Here is a 24,852-nt window from a genome sequence, read left to right as displayed (position 1 = left end):
AAAAAAAAAAAAAAAAAAAAGAAATGACAAAAAAATATGTTACAGACGAAGGAGCAAGGTAAAAACCTATAAGAACAAATAAACAAAGATGAAATAGGCAACCTACCTGTAAAATAATTCAGAGTTATGATAGTAAAGATGATCCAAAATCTCGGAAACAGAATGGAGAAAATAAAAGAAACATTTAACAAATATCTAGAAGAACTAAAGAGCAAACAAAATGATGAACAACACAATTACTGGAATTAAAAATACTCTAGAAGGAATCAATAGCAGAATAACTGAGGCAAAAGAACGGATAAGTGAGCTGGAAGATAAAATGGTGGAAATAACTGCCAGGGAGCAGAATAAATAAAAAAGAATGAAAAGAATTGAGGACAGTCTCAGAGACCTCTGCGACAACATTAAACACACCAACATTCAGATTATAGGGCTCCCAGAAGAAGAAGAGGAAAAGAAAGGGTCTGAGAAAATACCTGAAGAGATTATAGTCGAAAACTTCCCTAACATGGGAAATGAAATAGTCAATCAAGTCCAGGAAGCACAAAGAGTACCATAAAGGATGAACCCAAAGAGAAACACGCTGAGACACATATTAATCAAACTATCAAAAATTAAATACAAAGAAAAAATATTAAAAGCAGCAAGGGAAAAGCGACAAATAACATGCAAGGGAATCCCCATAAGGTTAACAGCTGATCTTTCAGCAGAAACTCTGCAAGCCAGAAGGGAGTGGCAGGACATATTTTAAGTGATGAAAGGGAAAAACCTACAACCAAGATTACTCTCCCCAGCAAGGATCTCATTCAGATGCGATGGAGAAATTAAAACCTTTACAGACAAGCAAAAGTTAGGAGAATTCAGCACCACCAAACCAGCTTTACAACAAATGCTAAAGGCACTTCTCTAGGCAGGAAACACAAGTGAAGGAAAAGACCTACAAAAACAAACCCAAAACAATTAAGAAAATGGTAATAGGAACATACATATCGATAATTACCTTAAGTGTAAATGAATTAAATGCTCCAACCAAAAGAAATAGACTGGCTGAATGGATACAAAAACAAGACCCGTACATATGCTGTCTACAAGAGACCCACTTCAGACTTCGTGACACATACAGACTGAAAGTGAGGGGATGGAAAAAGATATTCCACGAAAATGGAAATCAAAAGAAAGCTAGAGTAGCAATTCTCATATCAGACAAAATAGATTTTAAAATAAAGACTATTACAAGAGATAAAGAAGGACACTACATAATGATCAGGGATCAATCCAAGAAGAAGATATAACAGTTGTAAATATTTATGCACCCAACATAGGAGCACCTCAATACATAAGGCAAATGCTAACAGCCATAAAAGAGGAAATCGACAGTAACACAATCATAGTAGGGGACTTTAACACCCCACTTTCACCAATGGACAGATCATCCAAAATGAAAATAAATAAGGAAACACAAGCTTTAAATGACACATTAAACAAGATGAACTTAACTGATATTTATAGGACATTCCATCCAAAAATAACAGAATACACTTTCTTCTCAAGTGCTCATGGAACATTCTCCAGGATAGACGATATCTTGGGTCACAAATCAAGCCTTGGTAAATTTAAGAACATTGAAATCGAATCAAGTATCCTTTCCAACCACAATGCTATGAGACTAGATATCAATTACAGGAAAAAAACTGTAAAAAATACAAACACATGGAGGCTACACAATACACAATTTAATAACGAAGTGATCACTGAAAAACTCAAAGAGGAAATCAAAAAATGCCTAGAAACAAATGACAATGAAAACACGATGACGCAAAACCTATGGGATGCAGCAAAAGCAGTTCTAAGAAGAAAGTTTATAGAAATACAATCCTACCTCAAGAAACAAGAAAATTCTCAAATAAACAACCTAACCTTACACCTAAAGCAATTAGAGAAAGAAGAAGAAAAATAATCCAAAGTTAGCAGAAGGAAAGAAATCATAAAGATCAGATCAAAAATAAATGAAAAAGAAATAAAGGAAACAATAGTAAAGATCAATAAAACTAAAAGTTGGTTCTTTGAAAAGATAAACAAAATTGATAAACCATTAGCCAGACTCATCAAGAAAGAAAGGGAGAAGAGTCAACAGAACTAAAAATGAAAAAGGAGAAGTAACAACTGACCCTGCAGAAATACAAAGGATCATGAGAGATTACTACAAGCAACTATATGTCAATAAAATGAACAACCTGGAAGAAATGGACAAATTTCTAGAAAAGCACAACCTTCCGAGAATGAACCAGGAAGAAATAGAAAATATAAACAGATCAATCACAAGCACTGAAATTGAAACTGTGATTAAAAATCTTCCAATGAACAAAAGCCCAGGACCAGATGGCTTCACAGGCAAATTCTATCAAACATTTAGAGAAGAGCTAACACTTATCCTTCTCAGACTCGTCCAAAATATAGCAGAGGGAGGAACACTCCCAAACTCATTCTACTAGGCCACCATCACCCTGATACCAAAACCAGCCAAAGATGTCACAAAGAAAGAAAACTATAGGCCAATATCACGGATGGACATAGATGCAAAAATCCTCAGCAAAATACTAGCATACAGAATCCAACAGCACATTAAAAGGATCATACACCATGATCAAGTGGGGTTTATCCCAGGAATGCAAGGATTCTTCAATATACACAAATCAATCAATGTGATACACCATTTTAAAAAACTGAAGGAAAAAAAACCATATGATAATCTCAATAGATGCAGAACAAGCTTTTGAGAAAATTCAACACTCATTTATGATGAAAACTCTCCAGAAAGTAGGCATAGAGGGAACTTACCTCAACATAAAAAAGACCACATATGACAAACCCACAGACAACATCGTGCTCAATGGTGAAAAACTTAAACCATTTCCACTAAGATCAGGAACAAGACAAGGTTGCCCACTCTCATCACTATTATTCAACATAGTTTTGGAAGTTTTAGCCACAGCAATCAGAGAAGAAAAAGAAATAAAAGGAATCCAAATCGGAAAAGAAGAAGTAAAGCTGTCACTGTTTGCAGATGACATGATAGTATACATAGGGAATCCTAAAGATGCTACCAGAAAACTACTAGAGCTAATCAATGAATTTGGTAAAGTAGCAGGATACAAAATTAATGCACAGAAATCTCTTGCATTCCTATACACTAATAATGAAAAATCTGAAAGAGAAATTAAGGAAACACTCCCATTTATCATTGCATCAAAAAGAATAAAATACCTAGGAATAAACCTACCTAAGGAGACAAAAGACCTGTATGCAGAAAACTATAAGACAATGGTGAAAGAAATTAAAGAAGATACCAACAGATGGAGAGATATACCATGTTTTTGGATTGGAAGAATCAACATTGTGAAAATGACTCTACTACCCAAAGCAATCTACAGATTCAGTGCAATCCCTATCAAACTACCACTGGCATTTTTCACAGGACTAGAACAAAAAATTTCACAATTCGTATGGAAACACAAAAGACCCTAAATAGGCACAGCAATCTTGAGAAAGAAAAACGGAGTTGGAGGAATCAGGCTCCTGGACTTCAGACTATACTACAAAGCTATAGTAATCAAGACAGTATGGTACTGGCACAGAAACAGAATATAGATCAATGGAACAGGATAGAAAGCCCAGAGATAAAGGCATGCACATATGATCACCTTATTTTTGATAAAGGGGGCAAGAATACACAATGAAAAAAAGTTTCTTCAATAAATGGTGCTGGGAAAACTGGACAGATACATGTAAAAGAATGAAATTAGAACACTCCCTAACACCATACATAAAAATAAACTCAAAATGGATTAAAGACCTAAATGTAAGGCCAGACACTACAAAACTCTTAGAGGAAAGCATAGACAGAGCACTCCATGACATAAACTACAGCAAGATCCTTTTTTGACCAGCCTCCTATAGAAATGGAAATAAAAACTAAAATAAACAAATCGGACCTAATGAAACTTAAAAGCTTTTGCATAGCAAAGGAAACCGTAAACAAGACGAAAAGACAACCCACAGAATGGGAGAAAATATTTGCAAATGAAGCAACTGACAAAGGATTAATCTCCAAAATTTACAAGCAGCTCATGCAGCTCAATAAGTAAAAAAACAAACAACCCAATCCAAAAATGGGCAGAAGACCTAAATAGACATTTCTCCAAAGAAGATATACAGATTGCCAACAAACACATGAAAGAATGCTCAACATCATTAATCATTAGAGAAATGCAAATCAAAACTACAATGAGATATCATCTCACACTGGTCAGAATGGCCATCAAAAAATCTACAAACAATAAATGCTGGAGAGGGTGTGGAGAAAAGGGAACCCTCTTGCACTGTTGGTGGGAATGTTAATTGGTACAGCCACTATGGAGAACAGTATGGAGGTTCCTTAAAAAACTACAAATAGAACTACCATACGACCCAGCAATCCCACTACTGGGCATATACCTTGAGAAAACCATAATTCAAAAAGAGTCATGTACCGCAATGTTCATTGCAGCTCTATTTACAATAACCAGGACATGGAAGCAACCTAAGTGTCCATCGACAGATGAATGGATAAAGAAGATGTGGCACATATATACAATGGAATATTACTCAGCCATAAAAAGAAACAAAATTGAGTTATTTGTAGTGAGGTGGATGGACCTAGAGTCTGTCATACAGAGTGAAGTAAGTCAGAAAGAGAAAAACAAATACCATATGCTAACACATATATATGGAAAAAAAAAAAAGCTTATGAAGAACCTAGGGGCAGGACAGGAATAAAGATGCAGACTTACTAGAGAATGGACTTGAGGACACAGGGAGGGGGAAGGGCAAGCTGGGACAAAGTGAGAGAGTGGCATGGACATATATACACTACCAAATGTAAAATAGATAGCTGGTGGGAAGCAGCCGCATAGCACAGGGAGATCAGCTCGGTGCTTTGTGACCACCTAGAGGGGTGGGATAGGGAGGGTGGGAGGGAGTGAGATGCAAGAGGGAAGAGATATGGGGATATATGTATATGTATAGCTGATTTACTTTGTTATAAAGCAGAAACTAACACACCACTGTAAAGTAATTATACTCCAATAAAGATGTTAAAAAACAAACAAATAAATAAATAAATAAAATAAACAGAAAATAAATAAATAAAGAAACTTTATAGTTCTGGGAGGAGAATTTTATATTTAACTTAAAAAAAAAAGACCTAGTGGCAGGACAGGAATAAAGATGCAGAAGTAGAGAATGGACTTGAGGACACAGGGAGGGGGAAAGGTAAGCTGGGACAAAGTGAGAGAGTGGCATGGACATATATACACTACCAAATGTAAAATAGATAGGTAGTGGGAAGCAGCCACAGAGCACAGGGAGATCAGCTTGGTGCTTTGTGCCCACCTAGAGGGGTGGGATAGGGAGGGTGGGAGGGAGACGCAAGAGGGAAGGGATATGGGGATATATGCTTATGTATAGATGATTCACTTTGTTATACAACAGAAACTAACACACCATCGTAAAGCAATTACACTCCAATAAAGATGTTTAAAAAGAAACATCTCAAATACTGTAAGGCTGCATCTGCCAGGCCCTGCCCATGGGAGCAAGAAGCTTGTTTTCAGGCCTGATTTTTACCTTTAGGCAAAAGCAACAGCAGAAATGTAAAACTCATAGCAGAAATCTCAAATTTGACAATAAAGAACTTGTTTTAAATAGGAAAATATAACCGTATTGTTCGTTAGGTTCTTGATCTGAATGATTTTTGCTTCGCCATCTATAAAGGTGACAGAGACTGACAACATTTTATGTCATGAGTGATTTTGTAGTGCTGCTAATATGTTTTATGATTTAGACTATTATAATACCCTTAATATTTCAAAAATGACTGAGGCTGGCATAGTAGTTTTGAACCTTTCCAAATGACGATTTGTAAAACTACATCACATTAAAAATTTAGCCTGATAATTCAAACATCTGCACAATTCCATTCTTCCTCAACATAATATAAATTTTTATTCCATTGTAAAAAACATAAAAACTCTATGTTTCGAAAACTTGTAAGATTAATAATTTATATCTCCAGTAGCAAAGAAAACTTGAGCCATCCTTATATAATGGAATGATTTAGTATATGATACTCACCCACCAATAATAGGTCATCCATTCTCTTCCGAGTCATTATGATACAACCTGACAACTGATTTAATTATCGAGCACTGTACCTGTGAAAGTCTCCTCCTATGAGAGAAACAAATGGACCACCCACCCATACCATTTAAATAGCCCACTATCCAATGCAAAATGTACTTTCCTCACCGAAACTAGCAAAAATTAATACTTTAAAAGAAACTAGAAAGATGGGAATGGGGTAGTTGGTGTGTAAAGTCCTACTTGTGTTATCTGAAATGTAACAATTTTAATATATTGACTTTCATATTTTCTCAAGGATCCTTGTTATTAGCTATGGGCACAATCACACAAAGTCATATGATGTCATAATAGATTACAGTGTACACGGATTTAAACATTAATTTTTAAAATCATTTGGGGTAGTCTAGATAGACTTACACCTAGTATTTTATTAAATTTGTATGCCTGTAAAGTGTTTAGAAATGAACTAGCTTCATGGGGCTCAGTACAATAACACTGTACTGAAGCAGCTTCTTTAAGATGTTGAAAATTAGGCTATGAATATAACCACCCCAGAGGATGTCAAATAACATCACAATAAACTACACATTAATAGCAAGCTTAACATTTTTAGCCCCTCATTTTAGGGAGCCTATTAATTAGTAATATGACACTGATTCATTTATTTCCTTTTGTCAAGCCTGCAAATCTACCACATTTTGAGTATTGCATTAAAAAGTCACAGCACAGTACCTCTTAAAAATGATAATTGATATTGAAGTTTCAGTTCCCACATTTAAACTACAGTGATATACGAACAACAAAAAAGATACACAAAGACTAAGCATATTCATTTGTATACCTGTGTTTCTTATATTTGGTTTCTGACTGTATTTTAACTTTTTTTCCTCTCCCAGTCATATTCTATTAATTTTGGTCATAGTTAACATAGATGAGTAGTACAATGGCATCTTTAAATTGTTTTTAAAGATCATTTATTAACTTGATGTCGCAATTTACCCCAATGTGACCTCTAGTTGCTTGGCTTGAGTATTATTCCATATATATGAAAATGTGATGGAGATCCTTCATCAAGAATTATATAATTTTAATGAAGAGTCAAAAATATCCCTCACCCAAAGCACTGACCTAAATTAGACATCAATTTTCCAGACACTCATACAGTCTCTTTAATTATATTCTAGTCATTAAAATGGTACCATATTGCCTAGAAGTGCAGAGAATTCCATTTGGTTCCTAAATGAGAGACTTTACACAAATCTTCTCCCCAAATATCTGCAACACCACACAAACTACAGCAGCAAGTAAAGTTAATTTGACTAAATATTTAGGTTTTACATTCACACTAATATTGAGATACAGATATAGATTCCAGAAAAACCCCTCCCCATCTCTCAAAGACCAGATAAGACTAATAACTGTGTTACACAAAGACTCATCTTCCGTTGAAGACACCCAGCAAACTTGGGGGCCATTTCAAAGTCTTTCATATTTTTCCCAGAACACACTTCCTCGGGATATATTGATTTACCTGGACTGGGCAAGAGGGTCATGGAAGGAAATTTCTATTGCCCCACAACTATCATTTTGGTTAATAAGAACTGCTCGTGTTGAAGACATATTTAAAAGAAAATCGGAATCGAGTTCCTCTAAGGAAGAGATAATCTTATTAACTCAAGTATTCATTTGTTAAACAAATATTAATTTTGGGGTTAAGCATAAAATTTTATGGAGAAGGGACAGAGAGATAATGAAATCTTTCAAACGCATATACTTTGCCTGCAGGAATACACTTATTACCTGCTGTGATGTCACTGGGTAATTTTCCTGGATGGTAGAGATTCAGCTTAAGTTTTCCATCATTAAGAAAGAGGAGGAGACCCCCTGAAAGCAGCTGAAGCTCACTGAATAGCAGAAGCCCCTCCTTATTCCAGGTTCGAAATTGAAAAGTGGCAGAAACCTCGTCCTCCCCGGAAGAGTCCGGCAGTGCTAAGTAACTCCTGGGGCTCAGAAAAGTCACAGGCACAGACTGTGGTTCTGAACAAGAAAACAACACATTTCCCTGAGAATAAAGTAAAAGAAAAAGCTTTAAGAATGACACTCACATCACCTTAGTGATAAAATCTGAAATACAGAGGCTGTTTATCAGTCTCTAATGACCCCTGATTTAAAACAACAACAAAAATCGCTATCAACATGAATATTCAAATCCTTGCCATACGTCTTAAAGGTTCAAATCCAGGCATACATGGTCAGGCAAATCTTTCCCTGCGTTTTCTGGGTGAAATTATTTCCTCCCCATCTCTCAGTTCACAAAGGCATCTAACTCAATGCAATTGAATTCAATAAAAAATTTATTTAAAACAACTCTTTTTTATGTTTTACTTGGTTTTCTCTTCCCACTTATTTCACCCTTTTGCTGCCTTTGGCTTCTAACCCACCCCATAACATAACCAACATTAATGAGCTACTGGTTTTCCTTCCATGTTTTTTCATAATTCTGTTTCCATTGACATATACAAATATATATATACACATATATATGTATATACATGTTTAAGTTATGTGTTCACTTATATGTACATTCACATACACCTAAATATATGTTTTGAATACATATACCTACACACTAGGCATTATTTGTTTTATTAAAATAGGAGCCATGTTTTATGCTGTTAACTGTATCATGATTTTATCATTAACAAATAACTTATGGAAATCCCTTTGAGTTACCTGGCAGAAGCCTAATTCCTACTTTTATTGATTGCATAATATTTTACTATGTGAACATTCCAATTTTAGTCAACTGTTTCCTTGTTAATGTATATTCACTTTGTTTCCAGGTTTTGCCTCCCTGAACAATGCAAGAATAAATAACTCTGCATGCTTCTCTATGTGCTGGTATTTTCAGTTCTGCAGAAGAGGGTTCTAAATAAAGAACTATTGTATATACATGTTTTAATAAATATTTCCAGCTTCTTCTCTGCTCACCAAAAAAAGTTAAATTCTCCACATTTCCAACAGTAGTATACAAAGATATGCTTTTCCTACATCCTTGACAAAGATATGCTTTTCCCCACATCCTTGACAGCAATAGGTATTACATATCTTTTAAATTTGCATAAGTTCAACAACAAAATGCCAAAGTGATGTATCATTCTTATTTATCTTGCATTTACCTAACAGTATATCTAAGCATTTTTCATGAGTTTGTTGCTCTTCTGGACTCGCTTTCCTCAGAATGGTCTGTTCATACCCTCTGCCTATTTTTCATTTTTTTAGGTTTAACATTGCATAATACAATGTAGTATTTACGTTCTTTTTTGAACCATTTTTGTCTTTTTCTTATCATTATGTGCTTGTCATCAGATTTACATGTATTATTTCTTATCTAATGGTTTTTAGGTAGATCTTCAAGATACATTAGAATTGCATGAACTTTCATTAAAATATTGTACATGAAGGATTATTTTGCTATTAGAGTTAAATACATATTTAAGGATTAAAAAAAACATAAAGGTATGAACTATTTAGAAATAATTAGAATGTTCCTTAACAGGCTTCAGAAATCAAGATAAATGTTTTTATTTTTCCTGAAAATAATCTTCAACAAATTTTCTAAATATAGATTTGAAAAGTCAATGAAATCACTTTATTTAGAAGAATACACATTGGAATTAAACTACTAGTCTTGGTTAAACAAAAACATTTGGCTATACTGTGATTCTGCTAAAAGTGAATTAGCTTTCACTGCAGACAAATACCTTGCCCCAGTGAATGAAATAACAAAAGCAGAAGAGTGAAGTAAACTGACCCATAACGTAAAGGCAATTGTAAGACTAACAAACGTGGTAAAAATGGAAACATTTACCAGCTGCATTTGGACAGCTGTCTGCTACTCTACAAGCAGCAAATCCTCTTGGCAATGAAGAGTGGGTGCTAGCTGCATGAGCAGCTTCTGGAAACTCATTTTGCAATGAAACACATCTATCTCTCTATAATATTTTTATTTTCCATTTAAATTCTTTTCCCTTTAAAAAAAAACTATTTAAAAATCTTGCTGGATGGTGTACTCATATAAATACTATCAATTCACACAGAGAATTAAGAATAAAATGTTTTGTAAGCAATAAATAATCCCATGATGTGCTTTGGGTTTTGCTGACACAACATGAGCTTACATTTACATATTCTGAATTTTGAACAATTAAAGAAATGTATTCAAATGGATAGATGTGTCTGCTTTTCTATCATTAAGCTGGTTAAGCTAGAAACCACGTTTCACAGAATCTCTTTTCTTGTCTTGCTCTGGTTAAAAGTTAGCCAAAAAGGGAGCTTGCATGATATGAGTCAGAAGTGAAAAGGCTGGCCGTTTTCCCCCCAAAGGTTTTCTGTGTGTGATAAAGCCCAGTGAGGGATGATCACAGAGGGGCTGGTTTATTCCAGCTTGTCCTGGCTCTTTCACTCTGTTCCATCTCTTCCTCCAGACAGCTGGGCTCCACTTTCCAGCGCCTCTGATGATTGTTAAGATCCAAGTCCTAAAATAGATCCTTGTTCCTAAACTCATAGTGGTGCTGCTTCCCTGACTGAACCCTGACCCATAACAGTTGTATTTAAATTCTGCTGCATTTCCATAGAATTAGAATATAATGCAGCCTGGCCAGCACTGCTCTTGGGACAGACTGGCAGATGCAATCTTGTAAAAGTCTATTAGTTTCTTTTATTGGTTATAAATGACCATGGCAAAATACAAATTTTTCAAATGCTTCTTTAATATACATGGATGTTTTCTGATTCCAGGAACTTGGTATGCTTCTTCAGAGAGTGTGTCAGGGAGTTATCTTATAAAGGAAATTACAGAGTAAAAGAAATTAGTCTCCTGGGAGTAATAATATCACAACAAAATAAATTATCAGTTGCACCAAAAAAAAAAGCCTGCTTTACTTCATATAAATATAAAATAATCATGCCCTATGAATTTTAAATTTTTAACATAGAATTCATCCCTTACATGCATATTGCCAAGCAGAGAAATGTTTTTAAGGAACAAGAGTAAAGTCTAAAACATCACATCAAGTGGGAATTCAAAATGAAGCAATTTTTTTTGTGTGGAAAAGCCACATAGCTTTCCTCATTTGTTCACATGAAGACTCGAGTCTTACCATAATGATGATCTGTGGGTTCTGTTGCTTGGCCAAATCAATAACATCCACTCCATTATAATAGAGATTTTCTAAACACCCATGAAAATGTTTATGGGGGAATGACACTGATTTTCCAGGTGCTGGAATCCCTCCAAAGCTGATCTTAGAAAGAAAAATGGCATCAATAATATTGTTTAGTGATTTTTTGATAATCTGCTTAAATAATTACGATTAGCAACTAGAGCTGTAATCATCATAGATAGACCGATTTTTCAGTACCCGACACTGCCATATTGTTAATTTCAAATGGAGATTTAAAAAAATTAAGATGCAGATCTTAAAACAAATTTATATGCATTCAGTTTTCACTTACACAAGAGCTTGATTATTTTTACAAGTTGCTAATCACACCTGATTTTAATATTTTTTGGTTGTTGAAGAAAAATACATCTTTATATCCATGGTAAACCTTGACAGCTTTAACAAGGCTACCAATTATAATGACATTTTGTTTTATATACATTTCTGGCACACACTGATATTTGTGCATTTGAATTGATTATTAATAAATCAATTAATCTATTTATTGCTACATTCTCTCCATAAATCTGCACTGTTCAGGAGTGCCCTTTACCCGCCCCTCCCACCACCAATCATGCAACACATTCTGTATTTACTTGTGGTAATGAGATCTCTTCGCGAACATTTCCTACATGTGGCAATTTGTGACTACACATTGCAGGCAAAAAAGATGACATTTCTTTGTAATAATAAATTAACATACTGGGAGAAAGATGAAGCCTCAGTAGTATATGCACAAAATTTGCTACTTGAGTTAGGTCACCTAGAGGAACACTTCTTCGGAACCCTGACTGACTCTGAACATAGGTTTTCTATAGTGTATTTTCTTTCATGTGGCTATACCACATATACATTACAAAGTCTGCATTAATTGAAACGTAACTGTCACACCTCATAATCGAGATGTAGGTAACTGAACTCTCCCTGGGCGTGGAAACGACGCCTGTGCTCATCCACTGTAAAGTTGACTTGTTTGCCCAAGCGTTGGATGAGCACGGAATGCCAGTGCTGGTCGTCCAGCAGGCTGCCCAGGGTGAGACTGATCGGGACGTGGGCGGAGGGCAGCTTAGCTTCACCTTAGAAGAGAAAAAAATAACAGCACCATTATTCTCAGTTTAAAAAAAGAAAAAAAAAGTTTCTTTTGGGGGCACCAGAGTCTCATGATAATTGCAATCTCTTTCCATCCACTCCATCTAAAACGCTAGTCTGAATTTACCTCAAGTTTGAATATCCTCTCAACCTTGTTGTAATTTCTTCCTCTGTTAATTCTCTTTATTAGCATTACCCACCATCACACACTCATTTTCAATGTAAATTTTACCTTTGCTACAACCTCATTATTTTTACTACCTCAGTATTTTTCAATGACCCATCCCTTTCATCATGATGTTTGAAAATAGCTAAGTGGTTCTGTCAGCACTATGACATTGAAAGAGGGTCTTGTACAATTTGCAAATTAGGAACCATTTGTATGCGCAAGTACAATATGGGCATGTATATATATATATGTGTGATATACATATATCACACATATATACATAAACACTTGAATGTGGAAATAAGGCACCTTAATTGCTAAAAAAAGATAAGCTATAAAGGCATAAAGTTACTAAGGTGATACCTAAACGACCAGATTTTTCAAGCACTTTACCCAAATAGTTGTACCTGAATTAATAACTAAAAAGAGTTTTCCTCTTCTTAATTCCAGTGTGATGTGATCTCCATTTTGCCCTTCCCGGTGGAGTAGAATCCCATCACTCTGCATAGTTTTAAATTTCAAAGAAATTATATCCTTTATTGGGCTCAGGGATTTTTGATCAAATCTGTAGAGAAGGCAACTTTTCCCATCAAGATCAACCACTTCTGATCCTAGACAAAGATATTAAAAGTCATTCTAAGGATAAATATGCTTTCATTAAAGCATTGTAAAAGTATATGTATAGAGAGAGCATTACACTTGTACCCATACATGTATATTTCAGCTCCAAGCCAATCAAAATAATGGAAAATAAAACCACCAAATGTCTAATTCCTTCTAATTCCTGGGATTGATTCCATTTTAGTCTTTACTCACCTATTTACAAAATTCATGATCTAGAAATACATTTTGAAATGTATTCCTAATTTTCTCTTATATTAGTAAAGGCTGTTTCTCATTCCATAATAAATTAGGGAAAAGGTTATAATCAATACCCATAAAACCACTTTGCATATTTCATGATCAATATTTTTAATGACATTCCTGAAATGTTGAAGTTAAATGGTTTTTAGCTTCTGAAAAAGTAGTTTTGAAATCTCAAAATTCTTTCTATATGGCATATATAAAAGAGATCGACACATAAATACATACACATACATCGGACTCATCAATGCCACCTCAAGTATATATTAAACTGACCTTTGTGTTTTGTTTTATTTTATTATTTTTGTGGCTAAGTAATAGTATTTAAGAGCAATGCTATTTTCTGTCTTTTCAAGGGCACTGTTGGAAAGATATTCACTTAACGACATTATAAGGGCTGTTCTGCTGCATTTGTGTCATAACTGTGACATTGACAGGTTCTTTCAGCTTTCTGACAGTGTCTTATCTACTCATTGTCAAGATCACTTTTATTCAGTTCATCTGATAAAAGATGTCATGTTATACCAGTAACATAACAGTACATCTGTCAAAATCAGTTGCACCCTGAGCAAAGAACTGATAATACTCAGAAAGCCTTGCAGTGTTTCCTACATTTCACAAGTCAAAGATTTTTTTTTTTAAGGCAATTACCCTTGAGAGTGCATTTATGTAATAAATGAAGAGGTTAGGGAAACCCAATAAAATAGGAAGCTATTTTTCAACTGGTTAGGTGACTTCTCCCAGTCAACAAAACGACATTACAGTTCACTCATCTTGTTTCATTTGACAAAATTATTACATCAACTTGTATGTCCAAATATGCATTTCATTCAGATTATCCATCATATTTAATGGGAACCATTTATATTCACCACCGCCCAAAATTTTTTCCAACTATTTTATGCAGCTATCTTTTGGAAATTCAGAGGTTTGATTTTTCCACGTCTTGTTAATGTTCTTATAAAAGAATTCATTCACCAAGTGCACATGAATAAACATTGCATTCTGTAGAAAGAATAATGTTAACTGAATAATTACTCCTTGTTATATAGCTGAATGAATGTGCATGGCAAAAACATAACTCTGTGTCAAATACAAATAATGTGTTCTATGATAATTAGATTACAGTAAATTAAGAAAAATTCCAATAAGACAGACTTTAAATGCTGACACATTTGGAGCCATGCAGTTATCTCTGAGTTAATGCATCGCTTAAAGGCAACCATCATTATAATGATTTTATTTCAGATAAAGCCTATTTTTGGAATTAGCTACCAAGAGAATATTTTCCCCAATGAAGGTCTAGCCTGTGATACTTCAGCCTTCTATTTCTTTTTTTCTCTCTTCTTCACTATTGTTGTTATTACATTATAATGGTCATATTAGCCTTTCATGGCACCAAGAGCTTTGTGCCTGGAATATCTCCATCAGCAAAATGGGATAGTGAGAAACATATTAGACTATTGATGCCTAAAGCAATGGTATACTGCTTCATCTCTTAAATGGAAGCCACTTGCCATTTTCTCTCTTACCTATTGTGTTCTTACTTCACAGGTATCACAGTAAGTAGTTGGGTCCATTCATGCAATAAATATTTATTTATCCCGTCCAGTTTGAGGCCCTGTGATGGATGCTGAGATAAAAGAGGGATCCACACCAACGTGGCCCTTGTCCTCATGGAACTTACATTCAGTGAAGATGGACAGCAAGTAGCAAGTAAAAAAGTAAGTTCATAAACCATTACAGACCAGAACAGGCATTCGGATCAAGATTAAAAGAAGCCTGGGGTCACTTTAATTAAGGTAGTTGGGAAAGCTCAGTTCTCAGGTCTAGAAACCTGATGCTAAAGCAGATGGTAATCAATAATCTTCTTACTCTTGTCAGTCTTCAAGTCCTAAACTTGTCCCTATAAAATAGAATTACTCTTATTATGCTTAATTTTAAGATAGCTAGACATTCTCCCAACACATTCTCTCATTCACTATCATGAAAGGAAGTTCTGAGGATGCTGAGAAACTCCAGTGGCAGTCAGTAACTCAGCTCTCAGATTTCACATGCAATGTGAACAATACCCTTCGGGACAAAAAAGCTAAATATAATTCAGAATGTAAGTACAATGTCAGTACGGGGAAACTTCAAGTTATATCCGTGTAATATATGTACAAGAATTCCCATAAAACAAAGAAATTCAGGATGGTCCCTAACAGTATTACTTTAGGTAGAAAACTCACTTATAAAAACTATTTATAGAACTTATCTGATACATAAAAAGCATGCGATTTTAAACAATCATCATAAAACGTTGTGCTATGATAAATACAGTTAACGATATAAAAATATGGAACTATCTGAAAAAAAATAATCTTTTGAGAGACAGAGGGAGAGAGAGGAAGAGAGAATCTGAATTTTCTCCAAGGATGCTGGTGGGAGAGACAGGTCTCTCTTGAAACTGATATTACCACTGTTAAGAAAATTGAAAAAGCTGGAAAATAAATCAAAGGAATAACTTCATGTCCTCTCAATGTCATGCTGGAGCTTTTTAAAAGAAGCCCGTCTAATTAATTCTAGGTGAATTCACAAATATCCTATTTTACTATTTATTACTGATGAGGGCCAGTCTCTAAGTTACATGTTAATTTACAGTTGTTGTGTTTTTTTCCCAGTAGAGATGCAAATAACTTCCGTCAGGTAGAAAATATATCCCCAAAGGTTATGGTTTTATTGCCCTGTTGGACGTTAAACATTTGTGTGCTTAACCTAGTGATAGTAATTCAACATTCTTTTTTCCAGCTTTTAGGAACCACGTGCGTTCTTGGCTGTGGCCCCTTCCTTCCTGTATAGGACCAGCATCATAGCATCTTCAGATTTCTCTCTTTCTCATTATCTCTCACGTTTGCATTCACAGTCACATCTCCTTCTCTAACTCTGATCCTGTCACCTCTCTTTTATAAGGACCCCTGTGACTACACTGGGTCCACCTGGATAATCCAGGATAATCTCCCCAACTCAAGATCCTTAACTTAATCACAACTGTAAAGTACCTTTGTCATGTAATGTAACATATTTACAGTTACAGGGCATTATTCTATCACAGCAAGTTACCTGCCCTCTTTGTCCCTGTTCCTTCATTTGTAATGTGGGAATAGTAGTACATTCTTTTTTTTAAGTGATTAATATTATTAACAATATTTTGTTAATAACAGTATATTCTTCATAGGTCTGTTGTATGAATGCATATCTATACAATTTTTGGAAGTTGCTAGCATATAATTACAATTCAATAAATGTTAACTACTATTAATGCTATTACTTATTAGAATATTGGGCAGGGAAAGAGGGATAGCAAAAATAGTTTAATAAATACATTTGGTGTGTTTATTTTTTAAAAGTGGACTCTAAAAAATAATGAATTTCTGAACTGTACAAGAAATGCTCAATTACCAATGTCATTGCCAGGTTATGCAGCAAGAATGATTTTGAGCCATCTGTGGGTTCTGTGGCTTTTTCTCTGTCTGTCAGCAAATGCCTGAGCTGACTCACCATGGTAATTGTCGGTGACCTGAATCCTCCTTAGTGAATACCTCCATCTCAGATCTTCTCATTTATAGCAGGAAGCAAGCAAAGAAGTGGCTCACAAAGATTGCAGGCCCTACTCTCATATCAATTCTCCCTGTGACCCCAGGAAAGAGGTATAGCCTGCTTGATTTGCATGATTCAGAAATATAATCTCCCGTAGAATAAAGAGTTTTCTGAAAGAAAATATCCTATTTCTTTCAGGGAGTTGTGTGAGAAGTGGAATTGCTGAAACACGTATTCTGTGCTCCTTCTGCAGCACATATTTATGGAGACCTTTCTGCGAACACAGTGGGAGACACAGTAATGCATAACACGAAGTGCATTTTTTTTTCCAGGAGCTTACGGGTTAGCGGGGAAGACACACGTTCCTGAGATGTGATTATTCATGCTTCACTGCTGCATCAGGGCTGGGTCCCGAACGATTTCTAACACGTGCAGGAGGAGTTGAACCTCTCAGCCTCAGAGAAGCATGTTAACTAAAGGGCAGAAATGCTTCACCTCCGTGAGCAGCAAACTGCTTTTCTACCTCCGCATGTTTCACATGCAGACACACTGCTCATTGTCATATCTTCCACTTGACCCAGTACCGTTCCCTCGCCCTTGCATCCTATCCCTGCTCCAGAAGTTTGAGGCTTCTCCAATTGTGAGGGGTTGCCATTTGAAAAAGCAATGTCTTCCCCACCCTGTAAGTGAATTACTAAGAAAAACACATCCAAGAGCATGATTTCTCAAATTGGGGTCCATGGTCCCACCACGTGAGAATCACCTAAGGAGAATCTCTTGTGGCCTCCATAAACATTCAACAAACATCCTGCACTCTGCCTGATGTCCGCTAATTTAGAATCTCTGAAAGACAACCCAAGAGTATAGGTTCCTGAGTGATCCTGAGGCAGACGACAGCATGAGGGTTATTTGACAAGAAGAAGAGGCAGCTTACAGAAACCTGTTCTCTGAAAATGAACAACCTCATTGCATACTGAATTGTACCATGGAAAACAAAATTGTTTTATTTATCTATACCATAGGTGGTACTTGCAGAAACTTGTGGAGGTGGTAGTGACTTGTCCCTGAAACATCTTTCAGGGAGAAATGGATTCTGTGAGTTAAACCATGAATCATAGCATTATTGATGAGATCAGTTGACTAAGAAACTTAAAAGAGAAAAATTGGAATAGAAAATGCATGAAATGGAAAACAAATCATTAAAAATAGAAAATTCACTTTATTGAAGGTCATGAAAGAATTCTTGAAAAAGACATGACACTCTTCTAATAATTCTTTGGGAATCACCCCAAAACACAAATAGAAAAAGAGTGCTACCACTAGAGAAAACAGCTATGGACCAAACTCTTCTGGGCTAAATTGAAATCAGTCTTAAACTGATCATACTACCTCTTGATTTAAAAATTACTGCCTATGAATCACTAAACAAACAGAGGTCCAATTTTGACTTCTAAAAAACATTAATCAGACTGAGTCACTGTTAAACTATTATATAGTGAAATATTAAAGCTACAGCATGATGTATAGGCACGTGAGATGTGCATTACAGAATTGTGCTTTTAAAGAGATGGAGAGGAGAGACCAAGCACTCGAGAAATCAACAGGAAATGGGTTGTTCTATTTTTGCATAGTAGCATAAAAGAACATAGAATGATTTAAGGGACTCTTAGGTTTAAAACAACTAAAATTGATATGGTAAAAAGGAAGAAGGCACAGGATCAAATGCTGTACATAACCACAGGGAAAAGGTGACTTTACTATCATGGTTTTAAACAGACGGAGTTAAGGTCAGTGATAACACTCCAGGAGGTTATGGAGCAAACATCATCATGGCCACTTACATATCAATTTAAATTAACCTTTTAAATAGATTTGAAATCGGTAACATCTACTTCATCAAGGACGCTGGAGTGTATCATTGGAGGATGTAAGCTGGATTTCTGTTTCTAATATTTATTTGTTATTTTTGTGATGTCACAGAAATCACTTAAGTGCCAATTCTCAATTTCCTTATCTGGTATATGTGGAGAATAATTCCAACCTTTCATGCTATACCAAAAAAAGCTGTTGGCACCCGAGGGAAATATCAAAATGCCTTGACAGTTATTATTTAGTATGCTATTATTCTCATTTTAATACTAACAACTTTTGAAATTTCATATGTTCATCTCGGAGATATTTCTCTTTTCGTCAGTTGCTACTGCTTGAGTATAATAAATTTGGATGTTTACATATTTATTCATTTTTTGGTTTATATCATGGCTAATCAGATATTTTTCTTAACACCTCCACTTAACAAATAGTTACTGAACGTTTACCGTGCCAAGTTCTACAGTAGGAGCCTGTGTAACGGGGAACACATTCCGTCCTCATGGATCCTCCAATCAGAAGGAAAAGAAAGACATCACGCAACTCATCCCATCTGAACAGATGTTTTTACAAATTGTTAAGTGGAACTTGAAGGAAAAGGACAGGGTAACATCAGAGGTTTGAGCAGAAAGGTCTAAATTAGGTTGTTGATTAGGGACGACATCTCTGAGGAAATGATATTTAAGCTGAGTAGGTCACCACCTATGAGAACATCTAGGGTCAGGAAAGGAAGAGGAGGTGGGGAGGGGCAGAAGAGGGGGAGAAGAGCTGGGAGGGTGGGAGAGTCTGGAGAGGGATGGATGGTGTGGCAGAAACTAAATGGAAGAGGTCCACAGGGAGCTGAATTACTGGCAGATCACCTTGACCCTGTGAAAGCTTGGTTCCAGGATTTTCTTGGACAGGTCTATTTAGGATTTGTCCTTAGTCCCAGGACGTAACAATTGGTCCTCAGTTATGGTCTTTATTCCTAAGGCAATGCCTTTCTGGCTTTTCAGGTAAAAGCCCAAAGTGTTTAACAAGTTTGGCAGAACTTGAACTCCAAAGGTATCCTTCCCAGAACTAGGCAGATGCTGGATGAAGTCCTCAGGACTTGAATCTCCCAGCTCTTGCTTTTGCCCGGTGCATAGTGGGCATGGGCAAGTCAGGAATCAGGCAAGGATTTAAGGGGAATGTGTATGCAGGAGGCAGGGCTCTCCCTCTCTGACACCCTCCTTTTCAGTATTCCACCCTAAATTTCTAATCACTCTGGCAATCTTGAACTCTGACCTCTGTCTCCTCAGCCTAGTAAAATCTGGCTACTTGCTGCTTGAGTATTATGATGTTCTTAGGAAAAAGTCAGTTAAATGTGGATCTCCAGGAGTTTGCTTTCCACCTCTCAAGAGTCAAGTCCTCTCAAGTTGCTGCCTGTTTTGAGCTGAATTTCAAAGCCCTGAAGCATTTTTTTTAAATGTATTTTATCCAGCCACTATAATTGCTGTGGGCAGCAAAATAGTCCAATAAAAGCTACTCTGTTATGACTGGCACCTAAAAGCAAATCTCTCTCTTTTTGTGAAATTTTATAATTATTGACTTGTCCATTAATTTATTTAGGATTGCAAAATGGGCACATACTGATTCTACTATTCCTTGTTTATTTATATAAATATAACTTTAAAGAGAAATCCCCTCTAATCTTCTATTTGATTACCTTGAGGTACAGATTACATAGGAAGAGTAGGATAAATGCTTGATGTTTTCTCTTCATTTATTAGCTTTCAAAATAATGAGTCGATTCCTTAATAGTTCTCCTAGGTGACCAATGAGGGTTTTTCTTTTAGTATTATCATGAACTCATTCACTTAAATATAGTTAATATGTTTCAAAACTGCAGTTACTATCTTTATTGATGCTAAAATATTTCCATCTTTGGTCAGTGAGAGCCCCTTCAGTTGGCTGAGTTCTTTTGACATTATTCTGGGGGGTTTTCACAGTCTCCTCATTTTCTGGCATTCTAAAAGCTAACCTCATTTTAATTTTAATATAACTTCACGTATCATCAAATTAAAATCTTAAGACTATAAACTTTGCAAAGAATTAGAATTTATCCACTTTGATTTTAGGCCAACATGAATCCATCTTCTTTTTAAACTCTGACATAAAATAGGATCCCTCAGCTACAGTATTAGCTGATAAACAGTCTGAGAGCAGGGACTGTATTTAAAGCACCTTGTCAAGATTTTAGCAGTTAACATGTTGGAGCTGCTTAATAAGTAGGTATTGGATTCAATCACAACTATTCTTTAGGATAAATCTAACACATTTCCTGCTTTTCCTTTTTCCCCAACCCAACAAATGATGTGAGAGAGCTGCATCCTGAGTAGAGAGAAGGCTATTACTTAGTTTTCTTTCAGTGTTTTTTCACCCAGATAAACAGTTGCACTTTTCATGTTACATTCTTATATTTCCTATTAATATATTTTCTAAATGGAAATCTACAGATATAAGTAGTTCCAACTTTCAGTATTTTTTACATCATGAAATGCATACTCTTATTTTAAGTTAACATGAGTTTTGTAATTTCTGACTTATTTCCATTTACTAAATAGAATCCATAATTTTCTCTCACACAGTCTGCATTCAAGCAAATAAACATAATAGTGTAACACTTCTGTACATTTCTTCTCTGCCAATCCTCTCACTCAGTTTCCCCTGTGCTCTACGCCTGATCTTTAATGGACTGAATATGACACTGGGATGACGGGAAAAGCCTTCCTGAAGTTCCCCAGACCTGCCCCCATTCATTCATCTATCTGTCCAGAAGACTAATACCTAAAAAGGACCATCCGATTTCAATACAGTATAATGTGTGCATGATGCGATCAGGAGCAGAACAGCTGTTCCAGGAGCAGAACACATCCTCTGACCTAAACAGGAAGTACTAGAGAAGTTGTCAGAAACAGTGATTTCTATGCAGAGAAAAGCCAATGAGTAAAAGAAGTATCTAGGTAGGGGAATGAAGGCTAGATGTGTGGTGATCGCCCTATGCTTCATGAAAAGATCCTAAGACTAGAAAAATCATGAAATCACAGCACTTCAAAGAAACTGTAATTCTTTCGCTACGGCCGGGCAGTTGGATGCTTTTATTCTGCTGAGGATGAGGAAGGAGAGATCGTGGATCGCAAAATGAGAGTGTGTACACAACAGCTAGAGAAAAGAAACTAAGAATTTATACTCAGGACAACTGCTTCAGCAATTCACCCACAATTAAACATTATCTCCTGCGGCTTGATTGCTACTTCTTAAGGACTCCTCAGACACACTCACGTGCACCCAGTTATTTCCCGTTCTTGCCTTTGTTTACCATTGTTTACCCTTTGGGACACACTGAGTAGAGTAGTATTTCTTCATCATCAAACACTGTCTTTTCTTTTTCTTTCTTCCACAAGTTATTTCCTTACCTACACCTCTTGTCTAGATCTGTAAACGTGTTCACAGTGGCTATGGCCAAGACATCTGAAATTTATGCTTTCCCTTTGAACCCATAAAATTTAGCTTCTGCTTCTCTCATTACTCAGGAAACAACGTCAGGTTTACTGACATAAAAGCAGAACATGCCCTTTGATATGGATTTTCCATTCACTTGATGCTCCTTCATAACAAGTTACTGTTCTAACTCAGGGTAATAAAACCATGTGTGATTCTCACAACAGCCACTTTCCCAGCAATATTCACAGCGCCAGCTTGCATCTATAACTTCAGCCAACACACATATTAGGCACAAGTGGCCAGGGGGGTCTGGCATAAAAATGCACACTACCTGAAAAACAGTATAAAGGACCTGTTTTAATTATGACAGAAATGCATTTCTGTTTTTCAAAGACATGAGTAGTTGTACAAACATAGCTTTAAACTTTATACTTTTATTATCAACAGTAAGTGGAAAGGTTATGACTTAATAACTAACGATATTTTATAGGTTTCAATTCTGTAACTTCACCCCAGAGGGTGTGGAGTTCCAATCTTCCGTATTTCACAGTCACTTAAACTCAATGAGTCAGCGATGGAATTAATTCTCTCTCCTGCTCCCTTCCAGAACCTATTTGTTCCCCAGTGGCCCCTCCCAGTAACTGACACTACCTTCCAGACAGTTGTTCAAATCTGATAACTCAGTGTCCCCTCACATACAATCACTAAATTCTCTTGATTCAATAGTAGCCTCAGCATACTGTGAATCTGATTCAAGTCAGGAGAACTCTGTCTCCTCATTGCTGGTCCTCTAGTTTGAGACTCCAGCTGTCACTTGCACAAAGGAGTTCAGAAGCCTCCCAACTGAGCTGCTGCCTCTAATCTGTACCCCTCATTTAGCCCTCCAATCTGTACCCCTCATTTCAGTCTGAATGACCATTCTCAAATACAAACTGATCCCTCCAAGCAATCCTCATTCCTGTTCTTGACTAGAAGACACCCCTTCTCCTATTTGGACCATTCTCCCAGCCTCTCATGTGAAAATATCTGCACCTTAGTTTCAAAACCTATTGCCATAAACTTTCTCATACTAACCTCAATTTATCAATCACGTTGTTCCTAACACCCTACACTAATGCTACCATATTTTGCATTGGGTTTGTGTAATTTTTATGACATTGCACATTCTCATCTTTAAGAAAAAATATATTACTTTAAGTTCCTCCCTATACCAAACAGCTAGTAGATTTCTCTTTCAGCAAGTGTCAAGAGACATTTAAAGGATGAACACATGTATGATTCATCAAGAGTACTGGTTTTGGAAGGTGATGGATCTGATTTTAAATCCTAGGTCTAACATGGGCTGTGTAATCCCAAAGCTCTTAATTTCTCTAAGTCCACTTTCGCCCGTGTCAGGAGACTTGCAGCACCCTGGTATACAACATTCTTGAGTGAGTCACTCAGGCAAAGCCCACCCAAAAGTCATATTAACTTGGTGCAGGCAATGGGAGCACACAAGCTGGCAGGTTGGATGCAATCCTCCAGGCCTTCCTCAAGCTCACAAGAGGCCCACTTCACTGCCGGCACGGACAGGTGTCCTGGGACTGTTATCCGCAAGAACCCTGCTCATGTCGCACCCTCCCACACTTTTCCTGTTCTTAAGGATTGCGGAAGAATGGCCTTGCATATCTGGAGAAAATCCAGTCTGATCTTGGATTTGGGCTACTCAGGAGAGTTGCAGACAAAATCTTGAGCGGGCTTCTTTTGCCGACCTACAGTTCTTCCTTTCGAGGGCAGGGGACACTGGTGGTCTCAGCTATTTCTGTGCCAGACAACCCAGAGCAAGCCACAGGGGTCATTCAGCAGACCACAAAATGGTAATATCCAAGTACCTACTTCACTGTGTTGTTAAAATGGTGAAAAATAGTACCTGGCACATATTAACTGTTCAGTAAATGATGATTAAATAGTATCATGCTTTAGTAAACTAATATTCTGCAAGGCTAATGCTACGCAGAGGTGGAGAATAAGAGTGTTGACTATGGTGTAATTGAGGAATTAAAGTCAATTTGATCAAATACATTCCCATAAAGCATTCACACCCAGCCCATTTTGAGGTTATTTTCGGTCATCTGTGAGAGTATTTTTCCATTAAGTTTATTTTTTTTCTCTTTTATCCAAAATTATCCGACAGCCATTTTACATTGAATCCTGCTGTATCATTCTGCCGTGTGTGTTTATGTTTGAGTTTAAAATGTTGGCTCTCACTATTGACCCTTCAACCGTGGGTCCATGAAAAAAGGAGGTTGACTAAGTGCCCGGATGATGTGCTTACTCCAAGAGAGAGCAGAGGAAGTCACAGCAAAAGGAATGTTTCATGGGGTTGCGGGGCGGGTGGGGGGAATCTGAGTTATCATCCAGCACGTGGCAGCA

At 36.4% G+C, this 24,852-nt stretch overlaps 1 protein-coding gene across 2 annotated transcripts in view; it reads right to left on the bottom strand.

Moving 5' to 3' along the window:
* The window catches only part of CNTNAP4 (contactin associated protein family member 4), a 256,737-nt gene that overhangs the window by 89,215 nt on the left and 142,670 nt on the right, over positions 1-24,852 (bottom strand). For both annotated transcript variants that reach the window (XM_082438971.1, XM_082438970.1), the window contains exons 5-8: positions 13,071-13,274; positions 12,297-12,481; positions 11,343-11,486; positions 7,981-8,242 (exon numbers count right to left, since the gene is read on the bottom strand). In XM_082438971.1, the coding sequence (XP_082295097.1) occupies positions 7,981-8,242; positions 11,343-11,486; positions 12,297-12,481; positions 13,071-13,274 (795 nt within the window). The remainder of the gene's footprint in view (positions 1-7,980; positions 8,243-11,342; positions 11,487-12,296; positions 12,482-13,070; positions 13,275-24,852) is intronic.

Source organism: Balaenoptera physalus, assembly GCF_965194825.1.
Source record: "Balaenoptera physalus genome assembly, chromosome: 19".
Classification (NCBI taxonomy): Eukaryota; Metazoa; Chordata; class Mammalia; order Artiodactyla; family Balaenopteridae; genus Balaenoptera; species Balaenoptera physalus.
This window is presented reverse-complemented; position numbering and strand designations above follow the sequence as displayed.